This window comes from Podarcis melisellensis (genome assembly GCF_964234715.1).
Source record: "Podarcis melisellensis genome assembly, chromosome: 1".
Classification (NCBI taxonomy): Eukaryota; Metazoa; Chordata; class Lepidosauria; order Squamata; family Lacertidae; genus Podarcis; species Podarcis melisellensis.
In genome coordinates this window covers 81,481,042-81,500,314 of record NC_138528.1, presented here as the reverse complement: position 1 = coordinate 81,500,314, position 19,273 = coordinate 81,481,042, and the positions used below count along the sequence as shown (strand labels likewise).

Genomic DNA, 19,273 nt, shown 5'->3' with positions numbered 1-19,273 from the left:
GGGGGGGAGGAAGCTGCCTGTAAGTTTCTTTTGCCTTTAAGGAAAAGCAAAGCACAGAAGCTCTCACATTGCTTTAAAGAGTGCCAGCAGTTATCCATCGGGACCAGATGCTGTCCCAAGTGTTAATGTTGGCGAGGTTCAAGGATGCTGTTATTGCTGATGGAATCTCAGGCACTGCCAGGTTTCATCTCTATTGACTGCTTGCTTACATTAGCCACATCCCATCAGCCCGCAATGGCCCTTTAAATACAATTAGTGCAGCAGCTGCTAATGGAAGGTACTACAGTTAAGCCCCTTGGCCCAAAGCATTAAGATGCAGCTCCTGTACAAAACTCTACATAAAGATCACTGGTGAAGGTTGCGCAAATATACATAGGTCTTTCCCTGCTGTTGCAGAAGAAATGGTTTGATTTGCTTTGACATACACCTCCATGCTGGAAGATGCTTTTCATTTGTCCAGGCTGTTGCAGAGTGGGGTGTCACACAAGAACACGTCTCGTCCAAATTCACTTGATTTTTATTAAATCAGTTAGCCACGATAAACAAAAACGCAAAGAGAACCTTAAAAAAGAAAAACCAAAAGACATCTACTGAATCTGACCAGGGAAGCAACACAGTGCCCCCATCTTCCAGCTGTATGCCACATACCACTGAGCCCACCATCTAACAGGACACAGTGCATCTATGGCAACATGAAGGCAGAAAAGGGGCTGGGGTGATGGGCTTTCTCTGTCCTCTTTTAGCACAATCCATTCTCTCTGGACGGGACAACTGGCCCTGACCACAACCTGCAATACTGGGAGGGGGAACAACTGAAGCATTGTAGTGGTGCCAGCTCTCCATCCATCCTGCCTGGAACAACGTCCTCTTGGCCGCACCTCCACAAATAGAACCACCACAACACCTGTAAAAATGGTGGGGAATCGGGGTGTTTGTGTGGGTTTTTCTTGCTAATCTGAACCAGATGCAGATTCTGCTGAGCTGGGTGGGGTGCTGGCGATCTCCTCCTCATCAGAATCCTAGAAAAGAAAGAGGCACAGGTATTGTTAAGAGAAGGGAAAGATTCAAGATTAGCTGCATGCCTTAGAGTCTAAGCCAACAGAATCAGCGCCGGAAAGGGGAGCTGCTGGGTACCACTGGGACCAGATCAATTAAGCTTCAGCTGAACAGCCAACTGCAGTAAAAGCATACAATAAATGGAGCAAACAGGATGTTTAAGCTGCATGAAGATGGGGAAATCTAGAAAAGCCTGCAATGTGCTTTTATTTACTATGCTAGAAACACAGGAATGTGTACAATGTAACGGGAATGAATACGGTTCAGCAAATAGCAGTAAAAGGACAGGAAAACATGGAGAAACCAGGGAAAAATAGAAATCATATGATATATTATTAAAGCCAATATTTTTCTCCAGCTTGAGCACTTATACATAACTGGCTTGGTATTCTTAAAAATAGTAAATTTCTAGTTTTCATGGTTGCAGAGCATAGTAAAGCAACCGCTTAGAAACCAAGGGGGCTTTAAGCAGGTCATTGCAGTGGTGTGTCTTTTACCAACACCAGACGTCCATGTTCTTCCCATGGCTCTCCACCTATCTTCCCTGCCTCAATATCTTTCCTGATGTCCTTTCCTCCTGACACTGTCCTATAAGACTACAGACCGTGAAAAATGTTCTTAGCTCTGAAATACAAATTCCACAAATACTTATTCGGCAAATTAAAACACATGAAGCAATGCAATGTCGCAAGTGTGGAGACTAATGAAAGTAGGAAGAATATGGATTGCCATGTTCACGGTTAGAGGCATTCTTCCATTTCTAGTGGCCACAAAAGGACCATCCTGTAACTTGTGGTGAAAACATCATGGGGGGGGGGATGGTTGCTCTTCTGTAGCAAGAACTGGCAGCAGGATTCTGACCTGAATGGAGCATGTTTTCCTTCTCCTCCTCTCTAGCTCACTGGCAGTGGCACTGCATTGCCACCACAGAGTGCATTGCCACTCACCTCCTTCTTGTCCTCGCCTGAGGAGCTATCATCACTGGAGACAAACTCCTTACTCTTGAAACTCTCTCCAAGTTGTTTGGAAGGGCTCTTGCTCACAGACGATTTTGCAGATGCAGGTGCCTTCTTCTCTGGCTTGCCTTTCCCTGGCTTCTCTGGCTTTTTCTTCTTCTTGGGTTTTTCCCTGTTCATATGAAGAAAGAGATAGTGTGCTGTAATGGCAGAATTGGCCGAATCCCTTTGGGGCAACAGAAGCACTATGGAGAAATGAGGATGGGAGTCTGTTTTCTTGTTTGTGGGGGAGGGGCGCAGCTACTCACTTCTTGGAGCTGTCCGACTTCCCTCCTTCGGTGTAGTCCTTCATTGCCTTCTCATAGTCCCTCTTGGCATCTTCAGCTTTGCGATCCCATTCCTTCATCCAGAAAGAGAACGTTTTACTCACGTAACCCACAAAAAGAACAACTCATGCACCATTTCTGCTAACACCAGGAGCATGTGTATCCCATGCAATAGAAAATGAAATCCAAAAACTCAAGGAATGCAGAGTCCTGGAGTTTTATTTTAAGCCCATTGTTCTTTTCCTTGTGCCTGGGGGTCAAAGCCGAAATGGATTCAACTGAGGTTCAAAAACCCAGAGCTGGATTTAGTGACCAAGTGGAAATGCAAAATCATCAGGATAAAACAGGATTTAACTATCTTGGGACATTAGGGAATTCCTGCTGGATCAGACCAAGAGTCAATTTGGTTTAGCAACCATTTCTCACAGCAGGAATTCCCTAATGTCCCAGGGTTTGAGGCAGGAATCCTTTCCAATCCTAGCCTGACACGGCAGGGATTGAACCTCTGACCTTCTACGTGGAAGGCATGTGGCCCACCACTGAACTACCACCCTTCCAAGACACTTCAGAGAAACCTCCAGAAAGCAACAGTCCTCTCCCACTGTTTGCCCCCCCCCCTCCAGCAACTGGCATGCAGATGAACAAATCATAAACTCCTATCTGCCTCTCTTCCACCCTCATTAGCCTTCATTCTAAACTAGACAGCTCTCAAAAGTTACTGGCACACTTCCACGCCCATAAAATGCTATCATTATCAACTCATCACCCACCTCTTTCTTCTCTTTGGACATTCCTTTCCAGAGTTCTCCAGCCTTCTTGGACACATCAGTGACACTCATGCCAGGACTATCTGCCCTGATTTTGTCACGGTTAGCATTGAGCCAGAGCATGTAAGCAGACAAAGGTCTCTTTGGGGCATTGGGGTCTTTCCCTTTCTTACCCTGTGGGAAAAGGGAGGATGAAAAGAGAGAAAAATCACAACACTTCACCTCCAGGTAAAGGGAAGCCCTGCCTATTCCACAGATTACGGAGAAATCCCTTCCTGTTTACCAAAGCCACATGCATAAAGACCTCTAACTTGACTTCTGACTGTAGCCAACTGCCCTTCCAGCAATCTGCAGCTCTGCAAAATTGCAACATAGTTTTTGCTCCAAATCCTCTTCTACTGCCCCCTTTCCCCCTTATATTCCCAAGACCAGTTTTCATATTCACTGCACCACTAATAAGCATGGACCCACTTGGCCCCCAGTGCCACCCCTCAATTTCAAAGCCCATCCCGCTGCAGCTCTCCCCTACGCGAGCAGATTCACAGGGAAAAGGCCTGTTAACCTCTCTATGCAAGGAGAGATTTCGGCAGTGCACTCTCCTTAGGTACCCTCAATAGCTTTACTTAAGTCGATTAATGTTTGAATGTGTTCAAGCATTTTAAAACAGTTCTTGTTCCGGCCTCAGCTAACACAGGCACAAGTTAACGCTGCTGGTCCTGATTTGGTTCAAAATATGGTCCCTTGTCAATATATTAACTGCTGATTTGTCTGCTTGCTAGGTGTTTGGGTACCACTGAGATCGAGGAGCAGGTTCCCCTCTGTTTGGATGCCCTTTTGAATCAAGATGACAGAGTGCACCTTTCAAAACTGCACTGATTTGTTTGGAACTCCCAAGCAATGCCCAGTGCAAGGCTGCTTGATTTCTAACTCTGCACTTGTTTGCTTTCTCACAGGCACTTCCAGCTCTGACAGGAAGCACTCAAAGAAAGCCAGGAAGAGAGCGGCCTTGAATTCAACAATCTCCACATCCTGGTTGCTCTCACCTCAGATGGCTTCTTGCGAGGCTTGCGTTCTTTGACAATTTTGGCTTTTTTGGCAGGTTTCTTCTTCTCGTCACTGTCTCCTTCGTTACTAGACGAGCTGGCTGAGGCATTACTGTCAAACCTGTCACAAGGAAAAGACACCCACAGAAAGAGGTGGGTTCACAGCTTCCTAAACCCACAAATAAATCCCAGTCACTTTTAAAATGAGAGCACACACTCAAGCTTGAGCAACAATATCCTCACCCTAACTTTGTGCTTAGCTCTCATGGGTCAGTTACACTACATCAGTGTGGTGTAGTGGTTAGAGTGCAGGACTAGAAATAGGGTTCAAATCCCCACTCAGCCTAGCCTACCTAACAGGGTTACTGTGGGGATTAAATAAGGAGGGGGAGAACCATATTAAACACCATCTCCACCTCCTTACAGAAAAACTGGGAAATAAATGCAGCAAATAAATTAATAAGTCCCAAGAATGACTAGGATGTCGCAGGATCATTAAAATCAGTAACAAATATCATAAACAGATAGGTCTATATAGCCCAATTAGAATAAACAACATATAAAATTTACAAACACTGGAGGCCCTACCACGGTTGCTAAAAATTGTTAGACATACAATATAGGATTTCAATAAGCTGCTGCATAGACTTGTCAGAAACTATTCTAGCAAGAGTGCACAAAGCAGCAGGTATCAACTGACTGTTAACCATTGCATGCAAACATCAAAAACAATTGCCATCTGTCTAACCTGCCCCAATGTTCATACTTCAAAGACCATCCAGACAAGCCTTTTAAGTAAGCTGACGTTCTTAAAGCATTTGAAATAGAATGGCTTCATTGTCATGACTGCCCACCCTGCAAGATGCTCTCCAGCAGCTTAAATGAAAGCACGCCTAGATTACTAGCTCCCAACGTTTTCTTGAATATTCAACCCTGTGTACAATTTTAGACTACTGAAAGGGCAGCATATTTCACAGACGAAGATAAAAAGCACAAGACTCTCAAAGTGAGTCGCAAAGTGTTGCCTTAAATTTAGGAGTCAGATTTCCCCATTCATTTTGATAACCAGTGGTTGCACCCAGTAATGCTGCTATACGAGTGGAACAGGCCTCCACTAATGCAGTGGGACTTCCCCTCCTCCTTGCAGCTCTGACTGCACACCGTCACAATTGCGCAAGAGGCTTTGGAGACCATCCTGAGCAGATCTGGGTGGGCTGACAGGAGACAGAGAAAAGGAAGCACGCTACCCCTGCAAAAGTGGAAACCTGCTCATGCAGCATGAACTACAACCCCCATTTCCTACTCCCCAAATGGATCCTCACAACATTATAACAAGATGTTCTTCTTCCCATGTCACCCTACTATTGTCATCACTCCAATACAGATGATCCAACTTTCTTCTGTTGGAAGTCTCCTAATCATATGATTTGCCTGCTTCCATACGGTCATATTGAAGACCCACAGAGACCTGGTCACAGTTCCAGATGTTATTGCATCCTTCAGTGATACACTGGTCCCTTCCAAGCACACAGCTTCCCCCAGTATTTATTAAAATATTAATATCATGCCTTTTGATTCCTAACAGAGCCTGCAATGCAGCATTCAACAACACTATCTCCAGCAGGCCGAAGCATTTTACTTACTCTTCTGCCACATCCTCTTCCTCCTCCATAGGATTGAATGATTCATCTGGAAAAAGAAAATCTCTGTTTTTAAACCACACTGATGAGAACGAAATGTAAGGCATGAAAAGGCAAAAAGGAATGGATTTGGCCACAAACCAAAGACAGAATAGGCCAATCTCTGTATCTCCAGGCTGCAGAAAAGCTATTTATTCATTTACTTGTTTCATAACATTTAAATAGCTAACAAAAGAAATGCATAAAATAAGCCTTTTTGCAGACATTGTATCAATTATGCTATTGAATCCAAAAGTTGCAATGCTCATATTACTGAAATGAAAAAAACTAAGCAATTATGCTAAAGTGTCTGGATTCAAAATCAGCAAATCCAAATCAGAAATAACGTAAATGGACATTTCTCCATCTGACCAATCAATCATTCAAAAACAGATAGGTTTTTAAATCTGCTATAAGGGAGTAAAATATTTGGGAGCCTAGGTAACAAAAAACCTGTCAGCTCTAAAGAAAGCAAACTTTACACCATTACTTTTACAAGTACGATGGGATCTTAGATCTTGGGAAAACTTACATTTAGCATGCTCAGGACACATAACCATCTTTACAGCAGCTATCCTTCTGAAATTTTTGTTTCTCTTTCAAGTGCTGATAATTATGATTACACCCAAACAATTTAAAATTTGGCAGTGCTCAATGAACAAGTTCATACACGAAAGGGGAAAGTGCAACTAGGCTCCAGAACTATGTATGGAAGTGTTCAAAGCAGCAGATTTGGAATCCCACACCTCCAAGCTTCTAACAAAGTCTTTCAACTAAAACATTTGATGCCATTGATGAACAGTCAAAAGAGCAAACCATGGGAATATATAGAAATAAGCTTGACATACAACAAAACAAGTGAAATGTCTCCTGCACTAACAGTATTTGGCTTATGATCCCACCCACTCAAAATTACCCTAATGTTGATCTCTTAGCCTTTCTATTGACAGCTGCCTGTATGGAGATAGTCAGATGCTGGAAAACTGGTGTTGGGCTTAACAAGTATAGTCCATAGCATCGGCTTAGATATTGACATGTTAAGTCGAAATGGCAAAGGGCAGACACTATCTACATTCCTTTTATAATGTATGGCAAATGCTTCTTGAAAACATAAATTGTTGAGACCATGGCAGAAATCCACCAAACATTCATGGGGAAATGTGGCATGATCTTTTAGCGTAACCAAACACAACTTTATTATATAACATGACAAAAGTTTGAAATATGGTCAGTACAAGTTATTTGTTGTTTACTGTTGTAACAACGGTTTTCTCAAAATGTATCTTCTGTGCCATGAAAAATAAATATAAACATATTTTTAAAAAGTTATATACTGTTCAATTATTAAAAAAACAAAACCCAAAAGAAATTTTCAAAAAATGGCTTACCCGTCTCCTCCCCAGAGTCTTCACTGCTGTCATTTGCATGCTCCTCACGAATTTTGCCCTCCTCCTTCATACGCTCCAAGTAAGCATCATGGGAGTCCTCATCCGAACCAGCATAATCATCATAGGGCACACTCTTCATGCCCTAGAAACATAAACAAAGCATTCCATGGAAGCTTCCCAACTCCAGTATTTGAGCAGACAGTCTCTCTCAACACTTTCCACACCCAAAACATGCAGAGATTCTAAAACCACAACTCCCAGCATGCTTTTGAGCACACATACTGTATAGAAAAGGCTTCTGTTTTAAACACACACACACACACACGGCAGATTCCTCAAGAACTGAATGCATGCTGTCTCCTGGGTCTGCTAGAACACACCTTCTCTCCTCAGAGGAAGGGAAGAACCATGCTAGTAATGTGGATTAGGTGGAAGCCACTTCTTGAGCAGAGCAGGCTGCTGCCCCTTGCCTGTGGTTCATGCAAGGTTATACTATGGTGATTAGGAATGTTCACCACAGCCATGCAGAGGAGACCTGAACCAAGAGGAGGAGGAAGAGGAGGGGACAATCGCACAGACCTTTTTCTTCTACAAGGAGAGAACAGAAATTGAGAAGGGAGAAAGCTCCGGAGAGGCAGAGAACCCCAACCCTTCCCCAGTAGATCAGGATCAGGACCAGACAGTAGTTGCCTTTCCCTGTCCTCTCTCTTGCCCACCCTCTTGTAACAGGTACCTCCTTCAGTCCTCGGTTCTTGATGTTCAACTTCTTGGTATTCACAAAGTCAAATAGTTTGCCATATTCTTCTCTGCAAGGAAGAGAAGCCATAGATGCAATCATCTCGCACAAGACTAATACTCACTTGCCTGTGACAAAACTTCACAGAACAGCAGTGAATCAGTTGCTGCCAGGGAAAATAGATCCTATATTGTGAGGGCGAGGAGGGGAACTGGAGAACGAAATATTGCGTTTTTAGGACCTACCTTCGTTTTATGGCTTTAAATTGTTTTGAATATTGTTTTTAATGCTGTAACCTGCCCTGGGATCTTAAGAGTGAAAGGCAGGTAACAAATTAATAAATAATAATATATGCATGGTGCAGCTATTAAAATGAAAACATCTGAAAATTATAGGTCACGCATATGCAAGCAGCAAAAAGAACTGTCTTTCAGAACGGGAAGGGCTCAAGGGCAGTGGCAATTCTGCCCCTTTCCACCACAATGGAAAATATTATACAGCTAAAGAGGTGGCTGAGATCAAAAGCTGGTGAGCACACTTGTGTCTCTATGGTTCTGCTACGATCCATTCACTCACCTCTCTATGCTGCTGAAAGTGTATTGCATTCCCTGCTTGGTTTCTATTTCGAAGTCGAAGGAGCGTGTGGTTGTGGTCCCACGGGCAAAGTTCACAAAAGAAATCTCGTCAAAGCGAACGTGAACGGGTGGCTTGTGCACGTAGATGAAGCCACGCTCTAAAGGGTACAGGAGGCCCGAACTAGCCTTATAGGAACAAGTGATGCACTGTGCCCCAGAATGCCTGTAATAGGGAAATAAGAGCCATGCTCAATTTTGGCCATACCATTCTCATTCATACCCCGGTCAAATCAATGACAGCCAATGAATGGTTCACAATTCCTCTAACGCAGCATGGAGGCATTTCTCACCCCTGGAAGTTGCCAGGCACGGTGATCTTCCGGTTGACAAGAGCTTTCATGACACGGCTGACCATCTCATACAGGGAGCCAGACATATTCTTGGTGAGCCGACCCTCAAAGCGCTTCTCTACCTCATCCCTGTTAAAAAGAGAGAGAGAGAGACAGAATAGAAGTTAAGAAAGTGCAGACTCAAGTGGCTGTTGAAAGATGTTTTAAATACTAAGTGTGCATGCTTATGTATGTACAGTCGACTCACAACTTATGCACATTTAACTTGAGGGATCACAGCTTTATGCTGAAAAAGCACAGTCAGCAATTCCACCTGCCATTGCATTCACTCTGGGAGAGCATTCTGAGGTACAGGGACAGTCTGCAGTAAATGCTGCACTGTGCCTTTTATAGTTTCTACCTTCCCTGGACATAGCTCCCACATAAGCGGAGAGTCGCCTGTGTGTGGGTGTGCACGGGCATATATGCACACATGGGAGTGGGGTTGAGAAAGGTAATAATAGGGAGCAGGTAGAGACTAGAATCAGCAGTCTTAAAGTTAGAGTGTTGCACTGGAATCCCGTTCAGAAATTCCAACGTCTCCTTGTGCAAGCCAGTCTCTTTCTCTTTCTCTCCCTCTCCATACAAACACACAGAACAAGTTTGACAGAAATGGAAATGCAAGAGACTCCAAAGATTACTACAACACCAATTAATTGCAGCAGTCTGTGCAACTGGGACAAAAAAAGCACTTGGACATGACGGGTAGAGTCAAGCTTAGAAAGCATCTAGGGGAATCATACACAGATACACTGTAAGGAATACAATAATGTGAATGGTACGCACTCATTCATGTTGAGGGTCAAGGAGATGTCCTCATCCTTTGAGAAGAGTAGGATAAGAAAGTGGTAACGTGTTTGGCCTTGCTTTATAGGAGGATCTAAGCTGATCTGGAAGGAAGCAGAGATAATCTTCACCTTCAGCAGGAGCCCTGATCCAAAAGCACCATTCCCATGCAACCTAACCCCCACACACCACGCTAATATCACATGCATCTCCCTTTCATAGAGACAACCTACCCATTACAAAGCCCTTTCCCCTTGATTTAAGACAGCAACAGAAATCCAAATTTAATCCTAGACAGCAGCAGTCTCTACAGACTCAACTAGGAGAATAAGAGTTTGCACTTCTTTTCAGGAATCCTCATGTTCGGACTGCTGCATCAAACTGAGTATAGTTCTCACACACCTTTTCAGGAATGTTAAGAGACATATTTATTTAAAAAAAAAAAAAACCATGCAGAATGTCACTATGCAGCCTTCTCCAAAATAGCATGGTCTAGCTTTAGATACGACCACTCCCCTAGAACTGCAGGTACTCACAGGTAAGCAGACAAGGGCCAAACCTCCCCAGGCTGTATATGCAGTTGCTCTGCTCGCAATAACATGTCAGACATTAGCAATGCCATGCCAGACTGGACATGCAAGCTCTGACTTCCTTCTGCCTTAAAGGCCAATGGCCTTCTAAGCAACAAAAAACTTGGCCGGATGTGCAGTCTGGCATGGCAGGTGCCACAAGACCACCTTGCTGCTTTCTAAGAAAAAAATATGTGCTTTATCTCCATCTGATAGGAAGAGAGAAATGTGCAAGTTAGCTATGCAATGCTGAGGGAATAGCTCTTGCATCTCTATCCACACCTGCTGCAGTTAGAAGGAACGAGAGAGCCCTAAGGCCCGACACCTTGACACAGTGCTGAAACAACAGGCCAGCTTCCCTTAGCCCCAGAACGCTTGCAGGGAGGGAAACAAGGCAGATCAGAAGAATAGGAAGGATACATAACAATCCCTGAAATTTTATCTGAGACACTGACTGTGTACTGAGTAGAAAGACACCTGGATTCTTCTCCCCAGAATGCAACATAAAACTGATAATTTGCTTTGTTTCTGGTTTTTTAATTAGTAACAAGAACTTATTTATTTTTATTTCATAAAAGGTATACATCATTTGATTGCAAAATACCTCCAAGTGATTTACAAAAAGATAAAACAAGAAAATCAAGAAAAAAATCACAACCATATTTTTTAAAAACTTAAAATACTAACTTTCAAAGCACCAGGATAGGTTTGTGTAAGCAAGAATGTTTTTAGCAGGCGCCCAAAAAAGAAGGTGCCTGTTTGATCTCAATAGGCATGAAGTTCAGAAGCGCAGGTGCTGCCACACTAAACAATCAAGTTCTTACAAATCTGGAACAGGTATTATGTGGCCCCCACAGTAGTGCCAATTCCACCGATCAAAGCAGTTGAGTGGGTGCATGTGGGAGTAAAGAAATCTCTTACATTAACTGGTCCCAAGTTTTCAAGGGATGAAAGGCCCTTGCCTCTCTCGTAAAGCACAAAGGGGAGAAGGAAGAGAACCTATGAATGGAGCCTACTGCATGAAGTAACCATCATTCTTACTTCTGACAGGCAACCCCCTCCCCCCAATTCCACTGCTGCTCACCACGAAGAACATCTGGCGTTGGTCTTTATGGGGCAGCAGAAAAAGCCGCAGAACGGTGGTGTAGGGGATCTTGTAGTCAAATGTCTTGCCATGGAGGTGCAGGAAGGTAGGGTAGATGCGGATGTCATATCGACCACGAGGCGTCAAGCACTGCAGCTCTCGGAAGATGCAGATGGCATCTCCGGTGGCCTGGATGACGTCTGCCTTGGATAATACATTCTGGGCAAATGCCTGCAGGAAAGAGCGGAATGATATTTTTATCAACTAATGCTCTCTCTCCCACCCCACCATCATCTCTACTCAGTTCTCACTCACCTCCACGGGATCCACGCCATCCTCCTGAGTGGGTGGCACGTAGAAGCGCACCTCCATAAGCGACACTTCAGTGTCGTCATTCTGGTGGAACTCCAACGTCACTTCATTCTTGCCAGTTGTGCACTGGGAGACATTACTGAGTGGGATCTCAAAAACTGGCTGCTCACCAATGTCAAAAGAGAGGAGCTGCCCTGCAAAAGACCAACAAGGTATCTTCCAAGAGAAAATAATAATACATTCTCAGTCACTCTCCCACCCAAAGTAAAACAAAAAGAACTTCTCCATTCTTTTCTCTTAGCTCTGTCTTCGAGACACAGTGTGCCCATTTCCCTTGGGGTCGGGGTACCACCCATCGCACCCAAACGTACCTCCAAACTTCACTGTCCCCCAGTTCCACCCCTTCACACACAAGTCTTTTTCAGCAAGGTCTAAGTGAAAGTGTGTCTTGAAGAAATCTGAGAGTTTGTCAAACTCCTATGGAAGGAAAATGCATAATCAGGGAACACTAGTAAGGCAGCGGTATACAGAGTAGCCATTTGCTGTGAGTAGCTTTCTGCACCTTGGAAATTAAAATAAGCTACATATCACAGGCCAGAGCAAAATAATGTCAATACTAAGAAGTATTTTTTATATAAGCTAAGAATTAAGAATTGCATGCTACAAGAGATGCATGAAACTAGAAATCCCATTGTAGAACCAACATCTCCTTTATAACAGCCTGCAACTAAGGCAACCCACAACCATAAGGCAAGAGGGAAAAGGTCTTTTGCAAGACCAAACTGGATATGCAAACTGGTGGAATTTCAGGCAAAAATAAACACCCAATGGCAGATGCTGCACAATATCAACCTGTCTTGATCCTTAATACAAAAAACCGCTCACCCCACCAAGTCCTAAGACCTGTATCATGCTCAGAAGCAAACTCATTCCAAAAAGAACCTTACCGTCTCTCTGAACCCATCATATTTGTAGACATGACCGTTCTTTGTCAGGAGTTTGAGACCATGTCCCAATGCCACTCGTCGCCAGATGCCCTCTGCCAACTCTGATGCCTGAATATTGTCCACTTTTCCTGTTTTACTGTTCTTGAAAATCACACCTTGACGGTTCAGTCGCAGGCGGCCATCATTCTGACCCACAAGAGATAGAAGGTTAGCAGGTGCTTTAGCACTGTGGCCTTTCAAAAGCTTGATAGGCTCTTCTCCTAAACAACTTCATTCATTCCTCAAACTGCCACCAAATTCCCTTTAAAAATACTATAACAGAATAAGTTGGACAAGACATATGATGTGGTGTTTATGGCAACTATCCAACAACTACAAGAATTCCTTCCGCTATAATTGCTTTCTCCCCAAACATTTGGAATGGGACTCAAACCACTCAGTAAAGCAGCAGTGGGGAACCTCCAACCCACAGACCTAATTAGGTTACCAGACCTCCCCATTTGGCCTGCAAGCCACACCCACCTGTCTTACACCTGATGTGCTATATGCTATCAGGGATAGAGAAGGTCAAAATATGGCTGGTTCAAAAGTGGGGTTGCAGTGTGCTTTCTAAGCACTTTGCTAAGTGATTTGCCTAAGTGATTTCTAACCATATAGGCAAACACCAGTGACTTGATGTTGCTGTGATGTCAAGTGACTGACAGGTGGGTAGCCACCCCCATCTGTCAAACTTTGCTTTGGCAGCGGGAGGAATATGGAGCCAACCTAGTGGCCAGATCTAGTCTTCTGCTTCTACAGTAAAGAGTCCAGACATCTGTTTTCTTAAAAAAGACAATGTTTACAGCACAAACCTAACCATATTTGCTAAGAAGTAAAGCCCTATTTATTTAAGTAGGTGTTACTTCCTTAGAAGTCAGCCTCAGAACCTTGCTTCATATTCAGTTTTAAATTAAGCAGATATTTGTGGCTAGGAATCACATTTATATAGATCTATAGACTCTAGCTCACAAAATCTTACACCATAATATATTTGTTAGTCTTTCAGTTTGCCACATGAGTCTTTGTTGTTTTGCATCCAGAAATAATCCCAAGTGATATACAACCAGCCTGCCAAGTAATCCCCCCAGTGGCATTAACAATGCTGAATAATAAAAAGGCTCTAAGGCATGTTTCATACCCAGCTGAAGTCTCAAGATGCATTTTAGTGAGTAAAGAATTTGCCACCCAAAAAAGTTATTTCTCCACAATCCTCAGGAGTCCAAAGCAAAAAATGTGGGCTTCATCACTCTTGAAACATTTGTTCACCGTCCTAAATAATGTATTCTCATAGGCCATCCTGCCATTATGTTTAAAGTATTAACCTCACTGAACCCTTAAGGGACAGAGCAATATTATTTCTTACTCCCCTTTAAAAGATGGCATACCAGAACACCACAGATCATACAACAAACTTGTGGCAAAGCACTAGGTTTCTAAAGTGGCAAGGTGGCATCCCATCCAACAGGTCAACCTTCCTCCAAACATACTGCTTGTTCCTCACATAGCACCATATGTTACTTTCCTCCTTTCAGGCTACCACCACCACCCCATTAACTCACCATCGATCCCTTCACCTCCTGGTATATTTCATTGAATTCCAATGTATCCGCCATGTTGACAGCACCTCCACCCCCCTCACCCCACTATGGCAGGGGTTGAGGCCACACCAGCAAAACGTGCCGAGCTGTTCTTGGGGAAAAGTTTTGCAAACGGACCCAGGCAGGGAGAAGACAAGATGTCTTAGTCCTTTCTGGAACGTGGGATCTTCTCCATCTAGTACTAACAGAAGCAAAGGGAACACGAAGACACAGAGGGCTAGAAAACACTTGGGGGGAGGCGAAACCTGGGGAGAAAGCAGAAAATGTTTTGTTTATACATGGGAGACGGGAAGAAGACGACGACTTCTAGAAAGCTGCCTTGCTATTCACCCAACTCGGCTAAAAACCACCCCTGCCTCGCAATGCCTACTAAGAAGGGCACACACCAAACCCCGCACCCAGGAGCCCCCGACCCACAGGATGCTCAGTGCCGCCACAGCGAAACACACACGTTGTCTATTTGCGGGAGCCAAAACTCGCCTCCTTACGGAGCAGCAACAGCGCACACCAGCCGCCTACTCCTGCCACTACTACTACTACCGCAGTTTCCCATACCAACCGCGTTTAAACCGAAGACAATTGCCCCCCGCCCTCGCACGCCCGGCTTTGAATCCCCCCCCCCTCACCAGACGCACTTTCCCGCCTGCGCAACACGAGTCACATCCTCTCCCCTCCTCTCTAGAAAGCTCACCTCACTTCCTCCTTCCGGTGCCGTTGGCTTTCGGTCGCTTAGTGCTCTCTTGCCTCTCCGGTTTGAAAAAGAAAGAAAATGGAAGAAGGCGGCACGACTCTCTACGGAAGCCGTGGGACGCCGCTCTATCGCGCAGCGCCTCTATGGTGGGACGTCTGAAGAGCGTGCCGGAAACACGCTCCGTTGTAGACCGGAAGTGCTCACGGGGGGATCTTGTTTGAGGAGACGTTTGCCTTTTCAGCCTGGAGTAGTGGGGGGCGGGGTTTGTCGGCATGGAGAGAGGGCCGGTCTTTCCTTCCTCCCACCCCGTCTCTATGGGCTTCCCATCCTGGGAGCGAGGCGGGACTCTCGTGAGGGGTGGCAGTGTGACTCTCTTGATTGGTTAACGCGGGACTAGGATGTGACTCTGGGACTCTAGAGCGGGGCTGCCTGTTCAGTATTGCTTTTGCCTCCTTTTGTTTCCTTAATCCAAGTCGTTTATAAAGGCATTGAACAGCAGAGCCAGGACAGAACCCTGTGGCACCTCGCTTTTTTCCAGGATGATGAGGAACCATTAGTGGCCACTCTGGGTTCAGTCAGGCAACCAGCTACATACCCACCTAACAGTTACCTCGTCCAGCCCACATTTTACCAGAGTCTCCACAAAAATGGGGGTGGGGGGGGGACGACTTTGTCAAAAGCCTCACTGAAATCAAGGTACACTACATCCACAGCCTTCCCATATCCACCATGCTTGTAACTGCCCCAAAAGAAATGAGATTGAATGATTTGTTTTTGAGAAACCCATGCTGGGTGTTAGTATTCACAGCATCCTTTTCTAAGTGCTCACAAACTGTTAAATTATCTGTTCTAGGAGTTTTCCCTCGTGTTACGTTTGCTTCGTGATACTTTTTTCAGGTTGCGTCCCGCAGACACGCAAAATGACGTCACACACATGCGCATAAGCTGCAAATCGCAACCCACACATGGTCAGACGTGCAGCTGCGGGTTGCATTCTGCTAATTTTGCAAACGGGGCTCCGGAACGGATCCCATTCACAACCAGGGGTACCACTGTACAGTATTGACTTCAAGCTGACCTGGGCCTTCTTTTTTCCATTTTCTGAAGACGGGGACAACATTTCCCTGCCTCCAGTCTGCGGGAACCTCACCTGTTCTCCAAGAATTCCAATACATAGACTCAGGCTCTGAGATTACATCCACAAGCTCTTTTAGTACCCTTGGGTGCAGCTCATGGGGCCCTGGAGATTTGAATTCGTTTAAAGTAGCTAGGTGTTCCCTTACCACCTGTTTTCCTGTCTTGGGCTGCAGCTCCTTCCTTGCATTATTTATTCTGTTAGCACCAGGTTGGGCACTGCTTTCCTTTTTGGGTGAAGACAGGCAAAGTAGGCATCTCTCTGATCCCAGTAAGTTATTTGCTTCAAAAATTATTGCTGTTCCAAAGTTCACGCAAGTCCTGAGTCCAGCAGCTTCTAAAGTCCTTGCAGCTCTTCACAAAGTGTTCCACTTCCTTACACAATTCTACACAATTCTAATCGGTCTCTGCTGCTTAGATCTCCCACACTTTTCTGGCCAGCACTGAACGCTAGAGCTTTTGCTCTTTATCCACACGGGAGCTACCTACAAATTCCTCCCAGCAACAAAGATGATGCGGTCACCAAACACTTGCATTGTGGGAAATGACTCAGCATTTGCAACTCATGTGCAATTAATCCATTGAACGCTTTCTTTAACATATAAATCACTTTTTCTTTACCTGTCTAGCTGAGTCCCATCACTCAGATGAAAGGGTGTGTCACATGGGGCTATACCCCTTTGGTCACAGTGGGCCAAGGACATTTTGCTGCTAGAGACAAAGCAAAATCCCGTCCCTCATCCACAGCCCACCCTCTGCTGTGCACCTGCCACACACCACTCACACATGCCACTGTCCAGGGATGGGGTGGGGGAGTAAAAGGAGGCCAGAGAGGGACAGATGTGCAAAGGAGGGGGAAGCAAGGGGCATGCCTCTTGGAGGCCAAATCTGCCAGCCCTCCAAGCTGTCCAGAGCCTGCCACGCTGAGACAACTGTCTCACCTTGCCTCACTGGAGGGTCTGTCCTGTCTCTGGTCTTATATCACCCACACCTGGAACTCACAAAGTGTAACTCTGGGGATGAGAAACATGGACGATGATGCAAGCTTAATTTCTCCTTCTCCGAATGCAAACCAATGGTTTCAAGCAGTGCTTTTTTCCTAAAGAAATGTTTAGGGGTACTCTAATTTTCCTACTCATATTTGAAATACTGCCCCTCAATGGGGCCAAACTTAGATACACAAAATGTTTAGGGGTATGCGTACACCTCCATCCCAGAAAAAAAGCACTGGTTTCAAGTTACAAGAAATGAAATTCCTATTAAACACCAGGAAGAACTTTGTGACGGTAAGAGCTGTTTGACAGGGGAATGGACCCCCTAGGAAGGTGGCGGAGTCTTCTTCCTTGGAGGTTTTTAAGCTGAGGTTGGATGGCCAATTGTCATGGATGGTTTAGTTAAGAATCCTGCACTGCAGGGGGTTGGACTAGATGACCGTTGGGAACCCTTCCAACTCTAGATTCATAGAATCATAGAATTGCAGAATATCACTTAAGCAATGTAACGGACAATAAATAATTTGAAGAGCTGAAACTGTACAAGACTTTTTGCATATAAGGCTCCATTCAAAGTCTTTCTGTAGCTCAGTAATAGTTGCTTTTAACCTTTTCTGACCCTGAACCTACCTTTTAATCTCAGCCTGCAACTTGAGTTCTGGTTTTAGTTTTTAAAAACTGTATATATCACCTTAATTCTTTCCTCTCAGGCAAAATTCCCATACTGTGTGCCACAAGAGAACTGGGAGTGTGCTGTGAGAAGCAGACAATTAAAGGCTGTACTAGTCAATGCTCTGGACTTGCTATCTTCCTACTGGGGAGGTCACATCCAGAACACTAACTTGTGTAGAAACGGGGGGGGGGGGGGCAGGGCGTGCCATGCTTATTTTGTTCACTCTTAAGAACAAATCTTCTCAGGCACAATAGTCAAGTGATGTTGTTAGAGGCCAACTCACATCTGCCGCAGCCAGTATGGCCAATGGTAAGGGATGATGGGAGTGCTGGGCCATGTATATGCCATGGAAGCTCAGTCAAGAGTTAAGCTCACCACAGAAAACAGTTCTTTAGCAGACTTGTCTTTACTCGTCCAACGCCAACACACACACACACACACAATTTACAGATGTTACAAGTAGTCTTCTCTCTATATCTCTGAGCCCATAGAGGGGTCTTTGCTTCAAAGTCCTTGCTGTGTTAAAGTCCACAGCCAAGTCCTTAGTCCAGTTGCTTTCAAAGTCCTACAGTCTTTCAAAAACTGTTAATAGTAATAATAATAATAAATGTATTTATACCCCACCCTCCCCTGCCAGAGCCGGGCTCAGGGCAGCTAAAATTACAGTAAAAGCATTGTAAAATTACAATGAAAACATAATGGGGGGATTTAAAATACAGATTAAAATACAATTTAAAATGTAGCTTCATTTTAAAAGTAGCCCATAGATCAAAACCATAAGGGGAGGGAAATATAAGGGTCAGACTGAATCCACACCAAAGGCCAGGCGGAACAGCTCTGTCTTGCAGGCCCTGTGGAAAGATGTCAAGTCCCGCAGGGCCCTAGTCTCTTGTGACAGAGCTTTCCACCAAGTTGGTGCCAGTACTGAAAAGGCCCTGGCCCTAGTTGAGACCAGTTCTAATTTTGCTTCTTCAAACTGCTTCACACTGTCTCAGGCAAATTCTCCTACTGTCCCTACTGTCCCACAAAACAAATGCCGTAAACTGGACCCAGCCTGATATGATTCTTTTATTCGGCTACTGAGCTTTGGTAAGTGAACTTGAATTGTGCGTCCTGAGACAGATAGCCCAAAAGAATAATCAGGAACTTCTTTTTGCTGTTGCTCACGCTGTCACGGATTTGGGACTAGGATCCCACTGTTTTCAATGCAGGCAGCATCTTGTCAGAATGATTTCCCATTTTCCAATGTCGTCTCCGGAGGGGAATATTATTCAGCTTTCCCCTCCCCCTCTCCTTCCTTCCCCTTTGACTGATGTTGCGAAGGTCTGACACAGCAGGGGCACTATCTGTAGAGCTGGAACACCACTCAGAGGAAATGCAGCAATTGCAGATTCATTATTTAATGCTCAGATCTCTTCCATCTAGGCACTCGCTAGAATCCAATTTGTAATTGATGAGCTGGAAAGCCCCACCTTTCTCTGACTGCATCACCGGGTGTTGGGTAGGGGTGGGGGTAGGGAAAGAGATCTTATA

The 19,273-nt window shown here is 44.7% G+C and overlaps 1 protein-coding gene across 6 annotated transcripts; it reads right to left on the bottom strand.

Moving 5' to 3' along the window:
* Positions 1–501: 501 nt before the first annotated feature.
* SSRP1 (structure specific recognition protein 1) lies at positions 502–15,095 on the bottom strand. Of its 6 annotated transcripts, none has more exons than XM_081922916.1 (17): positions 14,942–15,095; positions 14,212–14,495; positions 12,614–12,799; positions 12,038–12,143; positions 11,670–11,860; positions 11,355–11,585; positions 9,702–9,805; positions 8,877–9,005; positions 8,528–8,749; positions 7,949–8,021; positions 7,216–7,357; positions 5,792–5,837; positions 4,149–4,269; positions 3,109–3,279; positions 2,321–2,412; positions 2,004–2,184; positions 502–1,019 (listed from the first exon to the last, which is right to left on the bottom strand). In XM_081922916.1, exons 2-17 carry the CDS (start codon positions 14,263–14,265, stop codon positions 951–953), a joined length of 2,118 nt encoding a protein of 705 aa, XP_081779042.1. In that variant the 5' UTR covers positions 14,266–14,495; positions 14,942–15,095; the 3' UTR covers positions 502–950. The 6 variants fall into 6 exon arrangements, with proteins under 6 accessions (XP_081779042.1, XP_081779043.1, XP_081779041.1 ...); XM_081922917.1 differs by having other exon boundaries at positions 14,886–15,058; XM_081922915.1 differs by having other exon boundaries at positions 14,877–14,957.
* Between the last annotated feature and the right edge of the window lie 4,178 nt (positions 15,096–19,273).

Bases quoted from the DNA above. Each gene is read 5' to 3' on its own strand.
- SSRP1 (XM_081922916.1), bottom strand. From the start codon at position 14,265: ATGGCGGATACATTGGAATTCAATGAAATATACCAGGAGGTGAAGGGA. The intron at 12,800-14,211 runs GTGAGTTAATGG...CTTGTGGGTCAG, and splicing joins AGGAGGTGAAGGGATCGATG to AATGATGGCCGCCTGCGACT. The intron at 3,280-4,148 runs GTGAGAGCAACC...CTTTTCCCACAG, and splicing joins CTCGCAAGAAGCCATCTGAG to GGTAAGAAAGGGAAAGACCC.